The sequence below is a fragment of the Schistocerca americana genome, chromosome X (genome assembly GCF_021461395.2).
Source record: "Schistocerca americana isolate TAMUIC-IGC-003095 chromosome X, iqSchAmer2.1, whole genome shotgun sequence".
Classification (NCBI taxonomy): domain Eukaryota; kingdom Metazoa; phylum Arthropoda; class Insecta; order Orthoptera; family Acrididae; genus Schistocerca; species Schistocerca americana.
This window is the reverse complement of record NC_060130.1, coordinates 515,982,548-516,005,693: the sequence shown is the minus strand read 5'-3', so window position 1 is coordinate 516,005,693 and position 23,146 is coordinate 515,982,548. Positions and strand designations below refer to the sequence as shown.

The 23,146-nt window shown below is 41.6% G+C and overlaps 1 protein-coding gene and 1 pseudogene across 1 annotated transcript in view; one reads left to right on the top strand and one right to left on the bottom strand.

Annotated features, from left to right (window-relative positions):
- Nucleotides 1–8,248, top strand: part of LOC124556108 (neuronal PAS domain-containing protein 4-like) — a 203,707-nt gene extending 195,459 nt beyond the window's left edge. The window contains exon 10 of the mRNA XM_047130131.1: nucleotides 8,133–8,248. Coding sequence (XP_046986087.1) covers nucleotides 8,133–8,248 — 116 coding nt within the window. The remainder of the gene's footprint in view (nucleotides 1–8,132) is intronic.
- Nucleotides 8,249–9,514: 1,266 nt separating this feature from the next.
- LOC124556927 lies at nucleotides 9,515–9,632 on the bottom strand (annotated as a pseudogene).
- Between the last annotated feature and the right edge of the window lie 13,514 nt (nucleotides 9,633–23,146).

The window sequence follows — 23,146 nt, the reverse complement described above, 5'->3', positions numbered from 1 at the left end:
TTACTACTTACGGTCACGTTAGCGACTACGTGCTTCTGTCTCAGACATACAACGATTTCAGAATCGTGTCATTTAAACATCCAACTGGGACACATGGCATGAGAGATGGTCAGAGGAGAGTTTAACCTAGGGTCTTACAAGAAATCTAACTATACTGGTACAAGAATGATTTCCAGTTGTACACGAGTTACTGAGTCTTACACCTTCCAACTAATAGCATACTTAAAATGCTATCTGCTGAAATGAAGTCCCCATTTGGTGCTGTTTACACCTCAATAGCCAGATATGACCTCATTTAGTTTCAATCATATTTATCGGATATCTTTGTGAAAAGTCTCAGCGCCAACAGCACAACCTATATATCACTATACTTATCTTTTTAAGTGCTTTCGAATGCTATTAAAATGTATATCGTTCCACTAAAAAGAAACCCATATTTGCTTCAATATTTCACTTAATACAAGAGTTAAGAGGATAAAACATGTGATAAAACTGTGTCCCTCGGTGTACTACCATTTGGCGAAATCCTCGTTCGACATTTTGAATCATCACCAAATTGAAGCAGTAATACTTCTTATGCGATTCACTCCGCATATATCAGTGAATCGGGTGGATGATATTAATTGCAACCACAAACTTTTGATGGTGGGGTTAAGTTTTGTTCGATGCAAATTATAGCAAATACAAAGACGAACCTCGTAAAATACCGGCATGGTGCTCAGACTGGCAACTTGCCCTTGATGTAGATAAATGGAATGTTTTGTCCTTCGCGAAACATAAAAATGGATTAGCTTTTGACTGGTATGTTAATGATTCACAACTGCGCTCATCCAAGTGATATGAATAGCTGGGAAGGAGAGTATGGGAGGCTATTAGTGATCACTCAAATAGGCACAGTTGTAAGTCAGGCAAAGCTTTCTTCTGAGACTACTGCTCCCCTTTGCAGTACCCATATCGGGTCGAGCTGACAGTTAAAACGGATCGTGTACGAAGAAAAGCAACATGATTGGTCAGAGGCTTGTATGCGTGATAAGAGGGGATGACGTCGATACTGAATAATTTAAATTGATCCAGAGTCGCAGAAAGAGGACAATAACTTAGAGAAAATTACTTCAAATGCATAAGAACCGGTTTTTAGAGTGGCGCCTACGAACAGTCATTTGTATACTCATGTAAAGAGCAACGTAATAAAATTAGATTAATAAACAAACACACTCACACAACAAATAACCTCTCTTATGTGTCAGTAGAAACAGAGAAAGCCTAACATATGATGGAATAAAAAGTAGCCTCGTCATGCTGTCTACAAAGATTCGAAAGCTACGTGTGTAGATGAACACGTAGATGTGAGCTGTGAAGTCGCTGAGTGACAGGCACATGCCTGCAAATGGTGTGCGTGTTATACGGCAGTGAGTCGAGTGATGCAGTGCGCCCGCTGGCAACTAAAACAGCAAGTGTGGCGTGCGATAGGCAAATGGCTTGCGATACTCTCGCTGTAATACAAATACCAGTGAAGGGGTTTGTGCAGAAGCACGCGACCGACGTGATGGCTCCAGTTTATAATGTCAAGCGGAGTTGTTTAAGAATCTGTTGGAGCAACATCTAGAGTCAGGTGCTGTCGTGTAAGTAGAATAGATACTATGGCATGATTGTGGAAAAAATAGAAATCTTACAGATTAACGTGTTGTTGACAGCCAAGTCAGTGGAAACGGTGCACTAGCACTGTCGATGAAGGATTGGGGGTGGGGACGGTAATGGCATTATCAAAGGACCAGTTCCAGCATTCACCTCAAGTGATTTAGACTTCAACGGCAAACTTAATTAACAGTTGCAAGATGGGAATCTGAATTCTGTTCTCACGAATACGTCTCCAGTGCGTTAACTGACTGAACGCTCCTGATCAACTTTCCATGTTATAGTAATTTATTTATGTTTCGAACATCCATAGAGGGTGTGTGAAACAGTGCGAAAGATGTAAATAAAAGTTTTACAGCTATAACTATCTGAAAATAGATACAACAATGAGGAAACTGACAGAGGGATGTGAATGTGAACACGTTATCGTGTAGTTTCCCGTGGTTTTTCTTGACCCATTCAACCGAATAGCCGACACGGGTGCGCAGTGGATAATTTTTCTTCCTTCTTTCTTTCAGGCGAGTTCTCGGATGACTTCTTCAACTATATTTACTGGTAATTTATTATCCCATCCTACTCTAATTCAAGAACTCCGTCTCTGACAATTTCGTCCTCCATGGGATGCGAATTCTAACATTTTTTCTTCATCCCTGTCTCATTTACACCTTTCTAAGTGTGTTGCAAACAGTAATTACTCTTAAAGGACTGTGCAGCCACACTCAAAGCAGGATCATATGACCAGAAAATCCATATCGATTCCCAGTTGACGCGTAATACGAGAAAGGAAATGCATTGCAGTATAATAAAAAAAATAGTATTTTCTAGAACGAGTGTCCTCAATTTTAAAACCATGTTTTCTTTGTAATTTTAGTAGCCACTGTAGAACATTGCAGAGAAATATCATACGCTTCATTCCCTGTTGGCATGTTTATCACGAACACAGCACAGAGAACAAAAGGTATGGAGCTTCCGCAGAGCAGTTCACGATCTATTTTAATTTCGATTCCGCTTATGTCAGTATGTTCTTCAACATGGATCAAACTGTCTATAAAAATTTGCTTACGTCAAACAGTACTTTATAAGGATTAAGGAGGTGATAATTGAAACTACGATGGTCTTTCGAGCTGATTCTCTCATAGGAAATGCAGGAAGATTGAGTCTTACTATTCATCGATGACAAGCTCGTACGTAACACAGCACAGGGTAGGACTGGATAAGGATAAGCAAGGAGAAAGGCAAAAGTCTTTTCAAACCCACTATCCAGTTTTTCGGCTTACGTGCTTTAGGGAAACTACGGAAACAATTCCTGGGGAAAAGATCTCTCTCTTTCTCTCTCTCTCTCTCTCTCTCTCTCTCTCTCTCTCTCTTACGTGTATGTTGTAAAACGTGATTGTGTGGGGCGCAATTCTGTGGTATTGCCTTGGTCCTTTTGTTACTCTGCAAGAATCTATTACAAATAAAATGAAGGGAACATATAAAGTACCGAAATGCAAACTATTCCCGATCAAGGTGGTGCTTAAAACGCGAAATGGGGTGGATTTCAAATACCCTTCCGTCCATCCTGATTTTTCTTTTCCTCCCTCATAACCGTCCAGTCCGCCTCTAGTGACGTGGATGATACACTAATATTAATGTTTCTTCCATTTTCCCTTTACGGGCATGTGAGTGAACTTTAACATCTCCCGGGATCCATCGATCAAAATGAACGTCACCGTGTATGTTTCATTAGCTTTGGAGTAGCAGATCTGGCGTAGACCATCCAATACACAGAATCCACTACAGCACCACAACCGAACGTCAAAGTTGTCGTACTACTTCAGCTGTTTCAGCGACCGTATGTACTATTCATCGTTTCAGTACTCCACATGTTGTAACCTGCCATATTACAGCGTTGATTAGATAGCTGTCGTCTAGTGTGAGGTACTCGCCCAGTAGTCGAGACGGCCAACTAGAAGGTAGCAAATTTGAATCCTGTTTGTGTATAATTTTTCACGCCCCAGTATTTGACTGGCAACGTGAGGAGAGACAGTGGCTCAAAATTCGTGATCACCAGCCTTTGCGTCAATTTCTTGTACTGAATTGCTAACGTCTTGGAAGTGTCTAATACTAAATCTGACTCAACACGTTGAAGATGGTTTGGAAAGGAAATTAATAAGTACTACTTTCTTTGTCGACCTTTCTGTGGGATATGATACGGTAAACACCAACGACTCTACGCGAAAGTCTGTAAAATAACAAAGGACATACAACTAACTTTCATGTCAAGAGGCGTGCTGCAGAAACGAAGATGCTACATAGCCCTCCAAGGAAGGAAAATAAATAAAGAAACCAAAAGGATGGATTACCACAAGGGAGCGTTCTTACCCCTATTCTGCAAAATATGCACACAAATGACCAGCCACACCAGCCGGAAATAAAAAGATTCGTATGTGCAGACGACGTCGCCATTACCATGCAGCGGGGGGACATTTGAAGAGATAGAAAGGAAGCTAACAGAGGCTTTGTAATGAGGAGAATCACAGACAACTGATCACTTGCTCATGTGCCCAATGATGGAGTTTCGCCAGGAATGGACTTGAACAAATCAATTTAGTTAAAGGAGATGGAAGACGTTAACTGTACATGACACAGGAAAGAAAAATAGGATACAGAAACGTGAGATAATGTTGGATGAACTCTCCACCAACGCAAACCGGAAACTGAAACAAGGGAATGGAGTGTTGGAGTTCAACACTTTTCATTGCTAGCCTCTTGTTTTAATTTAGCTGCTCTTCATGTTCCTGGCGATTTTACAATTGTCCAGGATTCTCATCCATTCTGGAAACGTCCTGCTGTTTTTGTAATTTATGTGCTGTTCTGTGTTAGAGTTAATCGCTGTTACTAGCTCAACGGTGTATTTGTGGTTATTCTATATTATTATTAGTGTATACCATTCATACTTTTACATAACTATGTGGTTAAATTACCAGTCGATGTCTATGTTTACTTTTTACACATTCAACATGACCTAGCACCATCACACTAACTAGTCACGGTCTATTCTACGTACGTGTGGTGAATAATTGAATGTGTCTGAGTGCTTTTATTCTCGGGTTTTCATATGTTTACGTGTTGTAGTCAGAGTCACTATCTGCGTTGGTACCATCAGGTTGGGTTCTTACCACCGTGCGGGATTAGCAGAGCGGTATGGGGCCCTGCAGTCATGAACAGTGCCGCTGGTCCCGGCGGAGGTTCGAGTCCTCCCTCGGGCATGGATGTGTGTGTTTGTCCTTAGGATAATTTAGGTTAAGTAGTGTATAAGCTTAGGGACTGATGACCTTAGCAGTTAAGTCTCATAAGATTGAACACATATTTGAACATTTTTTTGGGTTCTTACCTGTGTTATTCTATGCAGGCGTGTTTGCCTGTAATGTTCGTGTAATGTGGTCGATACTTTGACTCCAAATGCCTTGAAGTTAGTCCATTTGTTTTTATATTTTACCCTTTCATGAAGTGCGTCATGTCATTTGTCCTAGGTGCCTGCACAGTACACATTAAATGACAGTCTCTTCAGGGGATCCTAGTTCTCCACACGAGCAGTCCGATTCCTGTATGATATTCATGCGTGTTAGATACATGAGATACTAGCCACATCAAGTTAGGAAATGTACCGTGCCTAGTTCAGCCTGATATATATCATTCTTAGCGACTCCCTGACATCTGCGAAAAACTGTAAATCCCTTGCTCTTTATCGCACCGCACCGCATAATACAGACGAGACATCATTTAGTCGGAATCCTACCTCGGGCATGGATGTATATGATGTCCTTAGGTTAGTTAGGTTTAAGTAGTTCTAAGTTCTAGGGGACTGATGACCTAAGATGTTAAGTCCCATAGTGCTCAGAGCCATTTGAACCATAAGTTTCATACACCGGGAGGAAAGCCATTCCGCTAGGAGGAATGAAACCTTTTCTAATTAGACGTCCAAGTATACTCCTCGGGGTCTCCCAGGCAACAATGGCATACGAGTCTTTCTTTATTTCTGTGAGGCCTGTACATCAAAGGTTGAGTTTGTTTTCTCCTTTTCTCGCACCATTTTATGTCTTGTAAACGAACTTCCTTGTTTCCTCCTCCCCTCTCCCCCGCCACCAACTTTTGGAAGAGGCAGCATTAGGCCTTCTGCCACGCCATGTCTCTACGTCACTCCTCACAAAGATAAGACCCCAGTCCTGCACAGCGTGTAATTCGCGCTTATTTTGTTTCCGCTCCGCGAATTCCTCACACTTGTTTGTGCAAGATTCCGAGAAGTAAAATCTTGTACGTCCGAACGGAGGTAATAGAGGTCAGTGACTTGACAAGAAAACGAGAGCTTAATGTCTGTAGCCCGACCACCCGGCTGTGGTGAAACACTGGTTCCTGCAAGATCGCCCAAGTTAAGAAACAATGGGTGTGGCTAGCGCGCTGTCAACGTACGCCACGCGTCACCACGTGTAGGCGTAAGCGTCAACCACTCGCAGTCTATCATTGTGCCCCTTACAGTTCACAGCAATGTAGATCCCTTAAATAATGAGAGCTCGATATTAATTCTTCCATTATTTATTCGTAAGCTATCGTGCGTCACGAGAGCAGCCATTTCATCTGATAGTGTGTCCCTTGTTCACTGCGTCGTAACTCGGTAATACGAGAGCACAGAGTGAACGCCCTCGCCTCATTTCAGATAGAAGGGCGGCAAACACTCGTCTGTGGCCGCTGCGTACCCAGACTGCGGGCGTGTGCGTGTTACACGTCTGCCTGCGCTACTTATGAGCTGCCTAACGCCCACGCGCACCACTCTAATTATAGCGCCACAGCCACAGCGGACATGTGGCACATTGCTCTTTTAGCTATTACTATTATTTATGCTAGACTACAAACTTTGACTCTCCCGTGCCGTATTTCTGACGAGTCGTACTCCTTGTTCCGAAAATAGATAGTAGGTTTTTTATTTATTTTAGTTCGGTGATTAGACAACTGCGGATCAAGACCAACGTCATATACATTCTGACATGTGTTCATTTTTCTTTCAATTCAGTTCGGCTTTCGCTGGGCCTAGCATAATTATTCATTTCACTCCAGTTGGCCGTTTGTCGTTTCTGAAATTGCCAAAGCTCATAACGGCTTGTTATTGAAAACTTGGTATTATGCCCCTTTTTGACATACCATTTTTGTTATTCACGAACGAGGAATCTGTAGAATTGTATCTTTGATATTTCTGTCTTGGAGTACGTTTCTTGATGTTTTATTCTGTATGTGATACTCCTCGTAGTTTTAGGCACATAGTTTGGACAACATCGTTCTCGCTTTCCGTTCAAAGTACACAACCAAACATTCCTCGCGTAATTTCAGGCACTTGCGTAAACACAGAGTTATTAGCTTCATTGCTGTAATAATGGGGAATTGTGGGAGTTTGTCTCTGCATATATCTCGTGTGGCCTGCAATCCTACATCCATCTTCGCGATCTTTGCTGTAAAAACATCTCGTTATTAGAACAAGTTGAGTAAATCCATTAGTAAAGAATTCGAGTCCGACATTACCTACTTCTTTTCAAAGGATGCACGTTCACCTACATACTTGGGCATATTGCTTTACTCTGATGCAATTCGAAATTCCTCTGCCACCAGTGCCTTAACTTTCGCAAACGCTAGGTGGTATCACTCCTTTCCCTTCTTCTTCGTCTCTGTTACTAACAAGTCCAAAATGACCAAGTTTTCAGTAGCATACGCCACAAATGTATCACTTTTTCTATCTCACAGCTCGCAGAAAAGCACATTTTTTTCAATTTTTTAATATTAGATATATTTTCGATTGAGAATCAGCATCGATGTTTCGCTTGAACTCCGAAAACAAAAATGGTAGTTATAAATCGATGCACTAAACTACTGCAATAATTTTTTTAAACCATTTGTGGTTAAAATCTTCATAACGAATATACTTTAAAGAGAAAACACTTAAAACATGACAGCAGCCAATAATGAAAATGTATGTTCGACATGAATGTCTTACATTTAGTTATTCTTAGCAGTTCTTAGAACCGTGTAGCTACGTATTTAAGAATTACTTGTTGTTGATACAGAAATAGAGCTTAATGAGAATTGCTTTGTGAAATAATTTACTTCAAAATAATGAGAAGTCAGATTCACTTGACTTAAAAGTACAGATAATTTTGTGGTTTTATGTGCCTTCGTAGCCGTTATAGCTGACACATTCCATTGTAGTGATACCTGAACCGGATGCAGTAAGCTCGAATCATGCTCGCGAATGAAATATTCGTATCCAGAGCCCACACTTCTTTAGAAAACCCTGCAAAAATAGCGAAGTGGGCACAAATGACTTATTGATGCACTAAGTGGGATAAACGTTAAAGAAAAGTTATTCTGAATGTTTCTTAGCATATGAAAGTTTGTGTCGGGTTGAGGTTCGTGGCCAGATATGCAGCTTATCGAAAGCAGTTCCCGTAAGTATCATTCTTATCTGTTAGATACTGAACTTACAGAACTACACGTAAGTTGCAATATTAGTAGCTACTCCTTCTCCTACTCCTCCTTCACCACCACCACCACCACCACCACCACCACCACGATTGAGGCTATCTGAGCACTTAAATTTTCATTTTAATTGGAGTTTCTGCTTCGATAACTAAAATAAGCGTTTCTGTGACAGGTAGGTGGTAACAGTTCTTATAGAAGAACGTATATGGCGGAGGATTGTGTCTTACGCTGTCATAGGCTATTAAATTAAATTATCTGAAAACATATGAGTGGAACTGATGGATATGGAACGCAGTGACCTATTTTCTCCCCCTAATTCACCGTTTCAGCCATTACACTCTGGGACAAACTTGCCACTAAACAGTCTCTGATCCAGAACCACTGTGCACTGTTGTCATCAATGTAGCTTCCCTGTCAGTATATTTCAGTCGTCTTATTTCTGTCCAGCTGCAGAAGAGTATTTCTATATCATGTTCATCGCTATCCCAGATTCATTATTCCTATTCTGTTATTCATTTCGTCCATCTCAAAACATAATTTTTCGCATTATTTCTCGTTCTTCTCTAAACGAACCGACGTCGTCTACAGAGGTGATTCATTTTTACATTTTTAATAAGGCGGATATTTCTGTAATCCTGTATAGTAACTACTACAACTTTTTCTTTTTGCTCACTCATTTTTAGACAGTACTAATATAATGCTAACGGCTTAAACAGAACATTTTCTCTAACTTAGAAATATTCTGTGTGAACTCGTCGAACTGTTCAGCGGGTGTTTAGTAAAACCGTCTTCTGCAGCTGTCGCCAAGTGAAGGACACAGCTTTAGGGTACTGCAAGGTCTTTAACAGTCCATTTTGAGATAATATCGATGTCACATATTGCCAGACGAATTATGTGTACAAACTTATGTTTTCACATGGCCTTTGCTATATCTGACAGATCTTCTCACTGCAGATCGTTTGCAAATTACCGATGTTCGGTACAGCGATGTGTATAAGGCATATGACTTGCTGAGCTTTATTGGTCATTGTAACGTCACGTCATTTGTAACGGATTACTGAATTGATTATCAATCTTCGGTTCCAGTAAATTTCGAGAAGATCGTGTCTGTAGCGTCGAACAAAAATTTTCATTATTTGTGAAGTTGGACCAAAACTGAACTAAACTCCCTCCGAAAAGGCCTTGGAAGAAGCAACGGTACGTACCGGCCGCCGTGTCATCCTCAGCCCACAGGCGTCACTGGATGCGGATGTAGAGGCATGTGACGAGCACACCGCTCTCCCGGTCGTATGTCAGTTTACGAGACCGGAGCCGCTACTTTCCAATCAAGTAGCTCCACAGTTTGCCTCACAAGGGCTGAGTGTCTCCCACTTGCCAACAGCGCTCGGCAGACCTGATGGTCACTCATCCAAGTGCTAGCCCAGCCCGGCAGCGCTTAACTTCGGTGATCTGACGGGAACCGGCGTTACTACTGCGGCAAGGCTGTTGGCAAAATCTCCAATCTGGCCGGGAACCGAATCCGGGCTCGCTACACGGGAGGCAAGGACGTTACCACGCAGCTAAGCAGGCGGACACAGTTGTACCAACTTCTGAATATATTCCCGAATGAGGTTTTCACTCTGCAACGGAATGTAGCCTGATATGAAACTTCCTGGCAGATTAAAACCGTGTGCCGGACCGAGACTCGAACTCGGGACCGTTATCTTTCGCGGGCAAGTGCTCTACCACCTGAGCTACCCAACCACAACTCACGCCCCGTCCTCACAGCCTTACTTCTGCCAGTATCTCGCCTCCTACCTTCCAAACTTCACGGAAGCTCTCCTGCGAACCTTGCAGAACTAGCACGCCTGGAAGAAAGGATATTGCGGAGACATGGCTTAGCCACAGCCTGGGGGATGTTTCCAGAATGAGATTTTCACTCTGCAGTGGAGTGTGCGCTGATATGAAACTCCCTGGCAGATTAAAACCGTGTGCCAGACCGAGACTCGAACTCGGGGCCTTTGCCTTTCGCGGGCAAGTGCTCTACCAGCTGAGCTACCGAAGGACGACTCACACTCCGTCCTCACAGCCTTACTTCTGCCAGTATCTCGTCTCCTACCTTCCAAACTTCACAGAAGATCTCTTGCGAACCTTGCAGAACTCAGAGAAAGTAAAGTACTCAGAATACATACACATTATGATGAATGATGATGAATTTTGGTATTTAGTGAAAAGTATCTATTGTTGTAAATTCTATCCAGCCCATCGACTGTAACCCATTCGCTCAGATTTAAGCTGTTCACGTAGTTTAATGTTCCGTATCTTTTGTTAACTGGGTGGCACTATCCTTTATGTTTGACATTACTTCTGTTTTCCAAAAGATATTTGGAAGCCAGTTTGTTCTATTACTATTACTACTACAATTATTAGTATTATCATTATTAGATTTAGTATTACTACGAACATCTCGTGTAATGTGGACAGTGTCATATTAACACTGAACGGATATCCGTTATATGTAAGAAAATCTGTAATCGTATTAGGTGATGTAAAAGTATAAACAAATGACTGTCTTGACACACTGCTGAAACTCCTGATATTGCAGGTTCAGCATTTCTGAACGTATTGTACTTATATCATTCCGTGTCAGTGACTTCATCCCCATTAATTGCATTCATTTCATGTCAGCGGATTTAATTCCGTTGGAAAAAATGGTAAATTGTCCCATTTTGGCACCGTAGCGATATCCAACGCTCACGAGAGCCCGTTGGGTAATCTACGTCGCCTTCGACTTGTGTATCAGCGCCGAGACTCTCTGGCAACAATAGTAGAAGCGGTGAGCGGCCGGTGTCGCGCTGTCGCGGAGTCCTCCAATTACGCGCATCCAATCACTGTGATTACGCGGCCGGATGTGCGCTCTTGTCATCAGCCCTAAATAGCCGCCGCAGCAATCTCCGCAGCTGTCATTACTCGGCGCTCGCGTATTTGCTTGGGCTGCGGCTGGCCGAGAAAACTAAGCGGCCATCTCCGCCTCAGTATAAGCATTCACAAATGACAATATTTCATTTTAAAATCATTTATTGTTCAGCAGAATCGCATACAGTGTCAAATGTTCAGGGTAGGTGACCTGCAGTTTTACTTTTTTGTTAACTGCTAGACAAACTTCTGCATTATTGCTTGTAATCAACTGACCTGAAATGCTGTTCTTCCCGCCACTGCACTTGACTAATTTGTTGTATAACGGCCATAGCTTACGTCAGCGGTCAGGGTCACATGTTTATTTAGTATAGAAGAGATAGACATGATCCAGCGAAAAGCAGCGCGATTCGTCATGGGGACATTTAGTCAGCGCGAGAGCGTTACGGAGATGCTGAACAAGCTCCAGTGGCGGACACTTCAAGAAAGGCGTTACGCAATACGGAGAGGTTTATTATCGAAATTACGAGAGAGCACATTCCGGGAAGAGATGGGCAACATATTACTACCGCCCACATATATCTCGCGTAATGATCACAACGAAAAGATCCGAGAAATTAGAGCAAATACGGAGACTTACAAGCAGTCGTTCTTCCCACGCACAATTCGTGAATGGAACAGGGAAGGGGGGATCAGATAGTGGTACAATAAGTACCCTCCGCCACACACCGTAAAGTGGCTCGCGGAGTATAGATGTAGATGTAGATGTAGTACCCGTTCTAAACCATCTATACCGTTCCAAAGTGACCAGCGTGGACTTTTAAGGGGCTCATTAATATTTTGTCCATTATTGATTTATTTACTCGAGTCAGGAACGTACTCATAGAATTCTACGAACTTAAAATGTAAGATAAGGAAATAAAAGGAATTCGTACGTGTACACACACACAAAATTGAAATCAAACATTCTTTGCCCACAAACGAGCAACTGCTACGGCGTTTTCTACTGCCACGAACAACTCCTCGTTGCAAGCATCAGGGCAACAATAACGCTGACACAGATGTTTCGTTGTCTGAACTTCTCATTCACGCAGTGTTATCACCATTTCATCAGGTTGTCCGTAGATTTGCAAACGCTCCTTCGTAACCAATTTAGTGATCTCACTGTGGTACAGTACTATTAAACATTCTGCTGACTTCACCACTGCTTGGAGATGACCATTTTGGCTAACTACGATTTTTCTCTGGCTTTCTTTGCTGACGTGTTTAGTGCAGATAACGACTGTAAAAAGATCTTCCTAGACTTCAACTTGGGTCTTGGTGGAGCATGTCCGTTACTGGGTATAACTCATTTTCTTCGTCTTTCTTCCTTTCAGAATTTGCGGGTACTTCCCAGCGTATGTCTGGAGAAGCAATGTCTGCCACGCAGTACATTTTATCAAAAAGAGCTGGTTTCAGACAGCTAATAATTTACCTTGCAGTGTCATTATTGGCTACGTCTATTTCTTTCATATGGGAGGATTTATACCATATTGGGCAGGCTATTGTCCAGGCGAGAAACAGAATGCCGTAGCGGAGGTTGGGACCACCTTTACTGGGCACCCCAATTAATAGTGTTAGCTTTTCGAATGGTGTTGTTTCGGGCTGACACATTATGTTTAATATTAAGGTAGTGCGTTCGGTGAGACAGTGATGTGTCTAGTGTAATAACTCCAATGCATGTGACGAGGAGAGCATGGTAAGTGCCATAGCTCGATCTCCCAGAAACTTCGCTCAGTGGAAGAGGGGTCAAAATAAGCGAACTCGTGTCTCGGTGTATACGTCGATACTCGACCGTTGTGAGAAACTATGGTGAAAGTTTTCGAGACACTTTATGTGCCTTTTAAAGAGCAGATAGTTAAACCGAAGAGATGGCACATTAGCTAGCGTCGCTGTTTCACACTTTTGCGACCAGTGTTCAAAACCACATCATCGTTTGTGTTTTGGTTTTTTATTTATCTACTCATGTCCGTAGAAAATTACTACACTGACATTTTCCGGTGTATATTGAAATAACATTTTCCTTATTTGCGCAGTAATTGTATGTTTGATGAATGAATTTAAAAAAAATGATGGGCAAAATTCTTTGATATTGTTTTCAGTGAAATTCCTGTACTGTGTCTTGATTCATAATCAGTTGTAATATTTTCTAAAAGTTGATCCATTATGCGACCCTGAGCACGCATTTCCGACCAGCAAACGTGTGAGTGCTGACCAGGACCCTATACTACGGGTGAATTGTGTTTTATCACAGTTTTATTATGTTCTTTCCATTTTTGAAGGTGCCTGTCTTTGCCAGAAGGTTTTGTGGATTATTATTAGCTTAGGAAAAGAGGCGCATGATGATCTCAGAGAACGGCAGTGGTCATAAAATAAAGAAAAAAATTGTGGTTAAAAACTGTTTTCTTATACTACAAACGTGTGGAATCTGGTACTACTGCACTCCGTAGCTTCCCAAATTGCATACAGTTTGTCCTGGACACAGTGAGAAAAAGAATAGAGGGAGTAAACATGGCTCCAATAGTTTTATATGGGATGTTGAGTTTTTATTTTTAATTTTTTTTTATTTACACCTCAAGTACCGTAGGACCAAATTGACGAACAAATCTCCAAGGTCATGGAACGTGTCAGTACATGAAGTGACAACATAAAAGTAATAACAGATATAAATAAAATGCTTATGAACCCGAAAAAAGTCAAGCCATAAGTTTAAGTAAACGCAATCAATAATGCAACAAGAATCAGCTTAATTATTCAAGGAACTCCTCGACAGAATAGAAGGAGGGACCCATGAGGAAATTCTTCAATTTCGATTTGAAAACGCATGGATTACTGCTAAGGTTTTTGAATTCGAGTGGTGGCTTATTGAAAATGGATGCAGCAGTATACTGCACACCTTTCTGCAAAAGGGTTAAGTAAGTCCGATCCAAATACAGGTTTAATTTATGCCAAGTAGTAACTGAGTGAAAGCTGCTTATTCTCGGGAATAAGCTAACACTGTTAACAAGAAGTGACCGTAAGCAATATATGTATTGAGAGGCTAATGTCAAAATACCCAGAATCCTGTTCAAGAGGTTGGTGAACTTACACCGCTTATTGCCCGAACCGCCCGTTTCTGAGCCAAAAATATCCTTTTAGAATGGGAAGACTTACCCCAAAGTATAATACTATACGACATAAGTGAATGACAATAAGCAAAGTAGACTAAGTTACGTGTCACTCAGTTCAGATACCATCCGAATAGTAAGTCATTGAACAAGATCCTGAACGTGGGCTTTCCACGACAGTTTACTATCTATCTGAACACCTAGAAATTTCAGCTGTTCAGTTTCACTAATCATATGCCCATTCTATGAAGTTAAAACGTCAGGTTTTGTTGAATTATGTATTACAAACTGTAAAAACTGAGTCTCACTGTGATTTAGCGTTGGTTATTTTCTACAAGCCATGAACTTATGTCATTAACTGCACTATTTGGAACCGAGCCATTGTTCCACAACACATCCTTTACTTCTAAGCTAGTGTCATCAGCATACAGAAATATGTTAGAGTTACCCGTAATACTAGAGGGATTATCATTTATATAAATGTGCATGGTCCAGTGAAGTGCACCAGACTGGTGGCAGGAAAATAAATTCCCGAGAAAGTTGGATGTCTATTTTAGAGCTCCGCTGCTGTATATGGTTTTGAGTGTTTCACTGTTTGTGCGACTCGTTTCCGTGCTTAATGTGGAATGTGTTCCTGTCTGTTTCAGATGTTCGGGATTCCACGGGTAGCCTCTGAAGAAGAGAACATCGTCTATTTAAGTATGACATATTGTCAGCAACGACTGTGATGTAAACGCGAAAGCTGGCCCGAGCGACGCAACCCACCTTCTCCTGCCGCAGGTGCCATCTCCGTGGTGTAGCTGGCTGTCTGACCGAATCCTGGAGCACTTCCCAGTGTAACTGGTCATGCAGGACTCAAGAAATCAATCCAGTTATTAATGAAGTGATACTAGGGAAGACCTTGGAGGAAGACCCCTCATCGCTAATCCCTCCCCCCCCCCCCCCCCAACTCATCTTCCGAAGTGTTCCCTAGGCCTGTGACACGTAACAGTAACAGCGAGTTATACAGTAGAAAGACCAGCATGGACGAGTGTTGATGTACTTAAACCTCACCAAAGTGTCTGGGTACTGCCGTGCAGAAACGGCGCTTGTGTTTCTGAGCGAAGTAAAAACATTTTTTTAGTCGTCGGTGATCGGCTACCATCGGAGAAGTAGAAAAGGTTGCAAAAGCCTCTACAGAGTGTAATGGCGTGAAACGCGGCTGCATTTGTTACCTCAAAACATGTACACTACAATTAACGAAATTTACTTTAAGATCAGTATTTTAATATGCAATTCTGAAATTTCCTACTTTGTAATGATCAGAATCCAGGAAAAGTATATCTGAGACTATTAATGTAGATACGTATATCTGTGTCCAGAGTCCCACAACTTCCTAGGAAGCAATGAAACTTGCATCTCTCCACAAGTCTTGATCTGACATTTTTTAACGTTATTGAAAGCGAGGACGTACAACTGGAGCGATTTTCACTAAAAAAAAGTACCTATCAATTCACTTTCAGGCGCCTTTCCACATTCTTTGTCGTGATATTAGGTTCCGTTGTGTCCAAAGTTTCCGCTCATTGATACAACGTATGTTTTTAATTTCATACATTTCTTTGTGATTAATACACCAACCATCGAAACAGAGAAGATCTGGGAACTTCTCGTAAATCTAGTTTGGCTGGCAGGTTATCAAAGCTCTTAGCTCTCGCAAGCTTTCGTTATTGTGTTTTTGACTTCCCACTTCTGCGACCAGAACTTAATCTACACATTTTACTTGGGACTCTCCCAATAAGGTGAAATCACGAACAGTCTATTTTAAACTTTTACAGAAACAGAGATGAGCGACTTCCAAGGCAAGCAGTCCCGACTGGACGGAATGGGTTGTGGGAAGTTGATGCACGGCTCGAGGCAACGGCGAAGGCCGTCCTTAAGTGTGAACCAGCCGGCCCGAGATAATCGCGTCAGATTATCTGCCATGGCACGCTCCCTCCCGCCCGATTTGTCCCACAGGATTGCTCCGCTAGATCCCATCACGAGATTCCTCTCATTTATTGGCGTGCTTTGCCCGACACCGTCCGTATCTCACTACGGACGACCCGCATATATATAGTCAGCCAACTGCGTTAAAAGACAGCTCCGAATACGTCTGACATCTCAGCTATCGTCACTGAAGCTTTTATGAAACTAAGCATTTCCAAAAAACATATCGGGGAAATGCTCAGACTGTATATACGCATTAGTATGAAAAAATATGACACAGTTTGTCATAAAATGAACGCGGAACAGTATTCGGCTGTTTGTCGTCCTGTTCTACGCAAATCGCCGTTGTTCTGGCCATTTTAAAATAAATCTTACTACACTGACAAAGTAAAGAGCGTGTGGACAAAAAATATGAGTAAACTGATGAATTATATTTATTATCAAGACTTGTGGACACGTTTGTGCCGTCCGTTCACGTCGTCCGCCCTTCATTAAGTGCCTTACCAAAGCTAAGGGGAGTGACTGAGTGATGTGCATCCATAGCACAGCACGGCTTCCGTGCTGCTGCAACTCGTAACGGCTAAGAGCCTTGTCATATTATCGTACAAATACTATTATTCCTTTCACAAGACCTCACGTGTTTTGTGCAATAATCTGTCGTTAGTCATAGGTTACTGTAACAGTACAGTTTAGACAACTGCATCCACGCATTGATAGTTACGTATACAATAAACTATTGGGTATGTACTGTCAGCGCCAACTACAGTGTACATGGATCTTGTGTGAAAGTTATTTGGAGAATCGTCAGTGTGTGTCATACCATCATGTGCAATGTGTAAATTATTTGTGTGACAAAACTTAAGATTACTTTATCGCAATAACTGTTGCATGTTTTGGTTGTGAACTGTACTTGCTTCGAAAGGCCTATAATAAGTATTTCAATGAAATTTACGTTTCAAACGGTACACATAGGGACGGCGGTTCTAGTTTTCATGTTGTCATGTTCTAGTTGACGTGTATCATTCAAAAGTAATTAAGCATAAAAAAAGCTATTTACTGTAATATATTTTGTTGCAAGTACATTTCACAGTAAATGCACAGTTTAAATTGTTATGCATAGCAATCACTATCTGTTAAATTATTACAAAAACCATTATTTTATCGATCTAATAGTGTTAGATAATTATAGTTTATTTATAATGTTGCCATGCCCTTTTCTCGTTCCAGTCTTAAATTATTCACCAATCAGAACAGCTACTTAGGAAATATGATTGACAACTGTATTGTGATGTTGTTCAGATGAATCTCTTATGAAGCGATCAAAGTGCCAAATAAAACTGTAGCCCTGTAAAATACAAAGTATTGTGTGGCTTGACTTTCAACGAATCAGCAGCTTAACTACTGGCAATACAGGTATTGTAGATGCAATGTATATGAGACTATGTAAAGGAAATGCAACAGGGAATGTTCCTCTTGTCTCGTTTAGACAATTCAAGAGAAAAGTTATTGTTACAGTCATAAGAAAACAATGTGATAGTGTCTGAGAACCGTTGCTCTGCTTTTGTAAAGAGCGCGGTGTGTTAGAAGTGATTTTGTTTGTGTCGTCGCTGTGACAGCCAGCAACTGCGAAGCAGCGATTATTCCAACAGCGTCCATAAAATCCCGTTAATCTCGTGCCGGGGTCACACCCAGCTTAAGTACACAGCTCCGGCTATGATTAGCAACTTCCCATTATTCCCGCACACGGGAATATTTTAGACACGACCCAAATACGTTGGACAGCAAATTGCCATCTGCGTAACATGGCCGTATTTCAAATAATAATAACGTGAAACTGTAACTGCTTATAAAAGAAAAGGATCGGATACGTAGATTAAGCTTCAGCCTCGAATACAGAGCGTGAAAAGGTTAAAGGTTTTAATCTCTACGGGAGTGTCGCTACTTTCGTCCACACGAGCCAGTCAATGTCCTGGCAGCGTCAGGTAAGGCTACGAGATATCGTTTCCAAGTTCTCAATCTCACATTTCTCTTAAAATCATTGATCAATCATCTGTTGTGTAATGTCACGTGATTAGTAACTCGTGATAGTACCTCATGGAATTAATTAAAACAGTGACCAAGTTAATTTAATTTTATTTCAATTTTTTTATTCACAAATGCAAACATTCAGCGATGTGAAGTGCTTTGCTAACTTGCCCATAAATAGGGAAACTTTGCCATGGTGGCCTAGGCTACTGCTGTTATGAATTTAAAATATTGCGCTAATTTGATATATTTAAGCTTAATAAATCTGCGTTTGACTGTGATGAACAATAGCGACACAGTGTAGTGGCCCCTCTCGACTACAAGTTTTTAACGGTCGTTGACTTCGACAGTTTGTTGGGAAACATGCATAACGCAGGAGTCACCGTAGTCATTCGGGAATCTGTGGAAATAAAGACTTCTTGGCACCAGACTAAAGGGAACATATATTTAATGGGCCAATAGTTCAACAAAAAATAAACATTCGGTAATAAGTTCCGACTGATCTTCCCCGTGTCTCTCCACAATATCCTCCAACCAACCCCGTGTGGGGTATAATATTTTTATCTTTTAAATTTCCAAATTAATATTTTGATATTTCTAGAAATTGCAGTGTTGCTGATTCCAAGAAAGTGGGTGACCACATAGGAAACGTACAGATCTGCAAGAAAAACCTAGCCTGTTTGTCAAAGAAAACTCCAGAAGGCTTTTCTGAAGAATCTATATACGTATAAAACAATCTTGGTTTTAAATAACAATTTGAGGCACGATTTTTCACTGCATGTATTGACTTACAATCTGTACATAGTTTCAAGCAGTATGGAAATCGTTTCAGAGATGATAGTCCTTATTAAAATGATCTCCCTGGTAATGACTATAAAGTACTTGTCAGAAATAGAGGATGATTCTGGCTGAAACAACAAACAGCCGCGATTAGCTATCTGGAAATACTTGATTTCCTGTGAACTATCTTTCAAGCTTCTGCACAATCATTAGATGACAGTTTTTCGGGAAAATCAAATTCATATCGTCGTCAGGGCTGCAGCGGTGTGGTAGAATCCAGAGAGTTATGAGCAATTCTGAGGTCTCGAGTGAAAAGATACTTTGATACAATATTTTTTGTGACTCAGGATAGCACAGCACAGCATACTATAATCGTGATGTGTTGTAACGGAAATTGTCATAGTGAATTTTTGTTCATTATCTTAAAATTCATTCAGCGTCTGCGGTATTCTTACAGCTTTGGCTACAATCTGCACAAAGTTCACCAAATGATCTTTTAGTAGAAGTCATTGTCTAATGACGAACCAGGATGCAGCAATAAGTTCGAAATCTAACTCACAGGATAATAGTGTATTCTCTTGAATGTTGACTTGTGGGATACTGTTTTTCTCCTGTTTTCTGGAAGGCAGCCGTTCAGCCTTTGTAAGTTTTTATGAAGTCTCATCCATTGCATATGACCATCTCTCAATATTCGAGCAACTGGTGATTATATAACTACAGTAACGTCATATTTAAGATCCAGAACCATGCCAGACGCAGGACTCGAATCTAAAATGTCCACTATACGCACTGTCGACTTCATATCGAGAAGGGAATAAATATTTCAAGACAATAAATCGTGAACGTTTGGCGTTGAACTACCAACTACTTTCACCATAGTCACCATCATGTACGAGATAAATAGAAGGGTAGACAGAACTGACATATCAGTACAATTCAGTTGTGCGTGTGGTCTAAATAAATCTGCTACAGTTTCCGCTACTTTTTCAGGTGGCCTTCATCCGTAATTACTTGCAATGTGTCACCACCGTTACTGTGGTGCGCTGTTGCAGCGTGACAAAAAATTCACTCTTTAATCAGCGTTGCCCATTATTCCTTTACATTACAAAAGCAAACAAATGAGGTGGCAGTAATGAGTTCAAAACTATACAGAGATGACATTGATTTAGTCCTGAATCAGTAACGTTAATGGGTCATTAAAAGGTTTAGAGGTCAGATCTTTCAGTTCAACCGTTAAAATGAGGCTGTTGATGCTACTATGACGTGCTGATGATTTGTGCTAAATGGGATGCTGGTGGTGTATTACAACTATCACGTTCGTGGTGCAGGTAGGATGATTGGTATAATGGTTCCATGAAACACCCTAAGAGGCAATTGACGGTAATTACGGATGTAGTGAAACAACAGGGTGCCTGGATTGGTGATTAGAAGGTAGATTATTGTGTGCCGGTATTGAATTTACCAGTTAATGTACTGACTTCGAAAGTGGTCCAGGAAGCGCAGAAGGTTTTGGAACTGGGAAAGCTAGTTTAGGATGCGTGTGGGAAGGAAGAGTGTATAGGTCAGTGATACGTTGTTGCAGATGTAAATGTGATATCACGTCCCTATCCCTCCAGTAGAGACACCAAAAGGTCGTTTTGGGATTCTCTTTGGAGGAGGAGAGATATAGTGCCTGTTTCTTTTTAAAGATTTTGGTTTTCATTTTGTTAGTTCTCATCTACAGATGAAATGGAAGTTTTTTTCGTTGTAATTCATGTGCTTGCACATTTGTGATTAGCTCCGGGAACCTGTCAGTTCTTCCTTTTCCCAGTTGTAGAAAGTTTTCTATTCTGCGCAGTGGGGAAGCTCTGCAGACACTCAGAACTTTGTTCGGCAATTGCAGTTGTGTGATATATTTAAATAATGAAGCGGTAACACACCTTAAAGAATTTAATTGAGGTGGACTATCTCACATGAACCTGCGCTGAAAGACTGGCTGTGGTAGTCATAGGATGTAACTTGATAAAAGTACATTTCATTGTGAAGTGAAGCGGACACATTTTTATTGCTTGCTCGTACTGAAGCGACAATTACTGCATGTTTGCCAAATAACAAAACGTGAACTGTTAAGTAGAATAATTTTCAATTAGCCACAAACTGCTGGAATCAAGATTTAGTGATTTTCTGTATTTTATCTATAGTGTAAATACCATTTATTAATAGCTTTTTTTGCATAGAAGTTCTAGTACATCTCGATATTTTAATGTCAGTGGTTTTGCTTCGTTGTTCTTTTCCCACATTACTGAGCGTAGGGCACCCAGAGTTTTATGAAAGGTTCTGTGCTTATAGCTGCAATTGAGCTAAACATTAGATTCACTTAATTTTTCTCAAAAATCGATCGATTCTCACTTAGGGTACGGTGTGAAAATGGGCGGTACAGTAAAGATCAAATGAAGATTGAGATAGCTGAGGACTTATAAGATACTTGTAAAATATGCAACATTTCCTTCCGTATCGCGCTCGTCTCAGAATCGCGTGACTGAGTCCCACGGTTTCATTTGGATGTTTTTCGCAATACAAAGATGTCGCAACTTCAGTCCCTTAGACTTTGCAGGACCCGTGACGCGATGCCGTGTGTTTCTTTGCTTTCTTTTATATGTTGTGCTAATTCTGTACAGTTATTTTCGAAAAAGCCAAGCTATATTTACGTAGCTGGGCTGGACAGTTGTATATTTTTACTTACTTTTGGTGACTGTTTTCGGTTAAATAATCATCGTCGGACTCTAAAACCCCTCAACACAGATTTGTCTTAACGTTTATTTTAATCTGAGTAGCCGGTGGCGAAGTTTGCCTATACACAACGTACGGTCCCGCTTATGAATCTTATATGCTGAACGCCGTATCGTAGTATGTGGGAACACGCATCATTGGAATTACAATGAAATGAACACCCTTAGTTGCTTATAGGCGTTGACATACGTCAACGGGGACAGATGAAAATGTGTTCCCCGACCGGAACTCGAAGCCGGGATCTCCTGCTTACATGGCAGACGCTCTATCCATCTGAGCCACCGAGGACACAGAGAATAGCGCGATTGCAGGGATTTATCTCTGGCATGCCTCCCGCGAAACCCACATTTTCAACGTATTGTCCCGCACTATATTCGTAGTGCCCCCGCCCATTGTACTCATTACTCGCGGCGCGTTGCCCATTCCCGTAAGAGTTCGAGCACTGTGCATTCGCACAGAAGAAGAAGATGGTCAAGTGGCCGGTGAGCCTTAACTATATATTTACTATGAGGGTTGCTCTTTCGGACCAGATACCATTTTAGTAAATATATAGTTAAGGCTCACCGGCCACTTGACCATCTTCTTCTTCTGTGCGAATGCACAAACAGTGCCCGAACCCTTACGGGAATCGGCAACGCGCCGCGAGTAATGAGTATAAAGGGCGGGGGCACTACCAATGTAGTGCGGGACAAAACGCTGAGAATGTGGGTTTCGCGGGAGGCGTGCCCGAGATAAATCCCTGCAGTCGCGCTATCCTCTGTGTCCTCGGTGGCTCAGATGGATAGAGCGTCTGCCATGTAAGCAGGAGATCCCGGCTTCGAGTCCAAGTCGGGGTACACATTTCATCTGTCCCCGTTGACGTATGTCAACGCCTGTAAGCAGCTAAGGGTGTTCATTTCATTGTAATTTCATTCTAACGAGCTGCTTGGTCACCGATGGTATCTGTTCTTTCGGACATGTTCGAAACAACAGATACCATCTTAGTAAACGCATCATTGGAAAGATGCATTATTTCTACTGGAATTTAAAACAATGTCAACGTGGATCTTGGCAATATGGTTTTAAGTTCCGTTTTAACCAAAACTGGCAACAAGTGTCTTTAAATTTTGGATAATTAGTCGTTTTTTCCGTAGGCACTGTGTCTAAAATTGTTGCCCCCGCTGATTTGTGAGAATTCTGCCTCGTGTACAACCATTCCTGGAACGCCTTATCTTTAATGAGACGGGTAAATAGCAAATTGGCGTACGGAGAAAGATGGCGCAGTTTTCTGAGGTAAGTTTAACGGTGGAAATGCTTGGCCCGGCGAGCTGTCAGGTCTGTCACGGGCCGGCTCTGTCCTCAGACGAGAATAACAGCGTCGGCGGTGTGGGGGCGTGGGCGGGGGCGGGCAGTGGCGCCTGCGTGCGGCGAAACCGAGAGGCGGC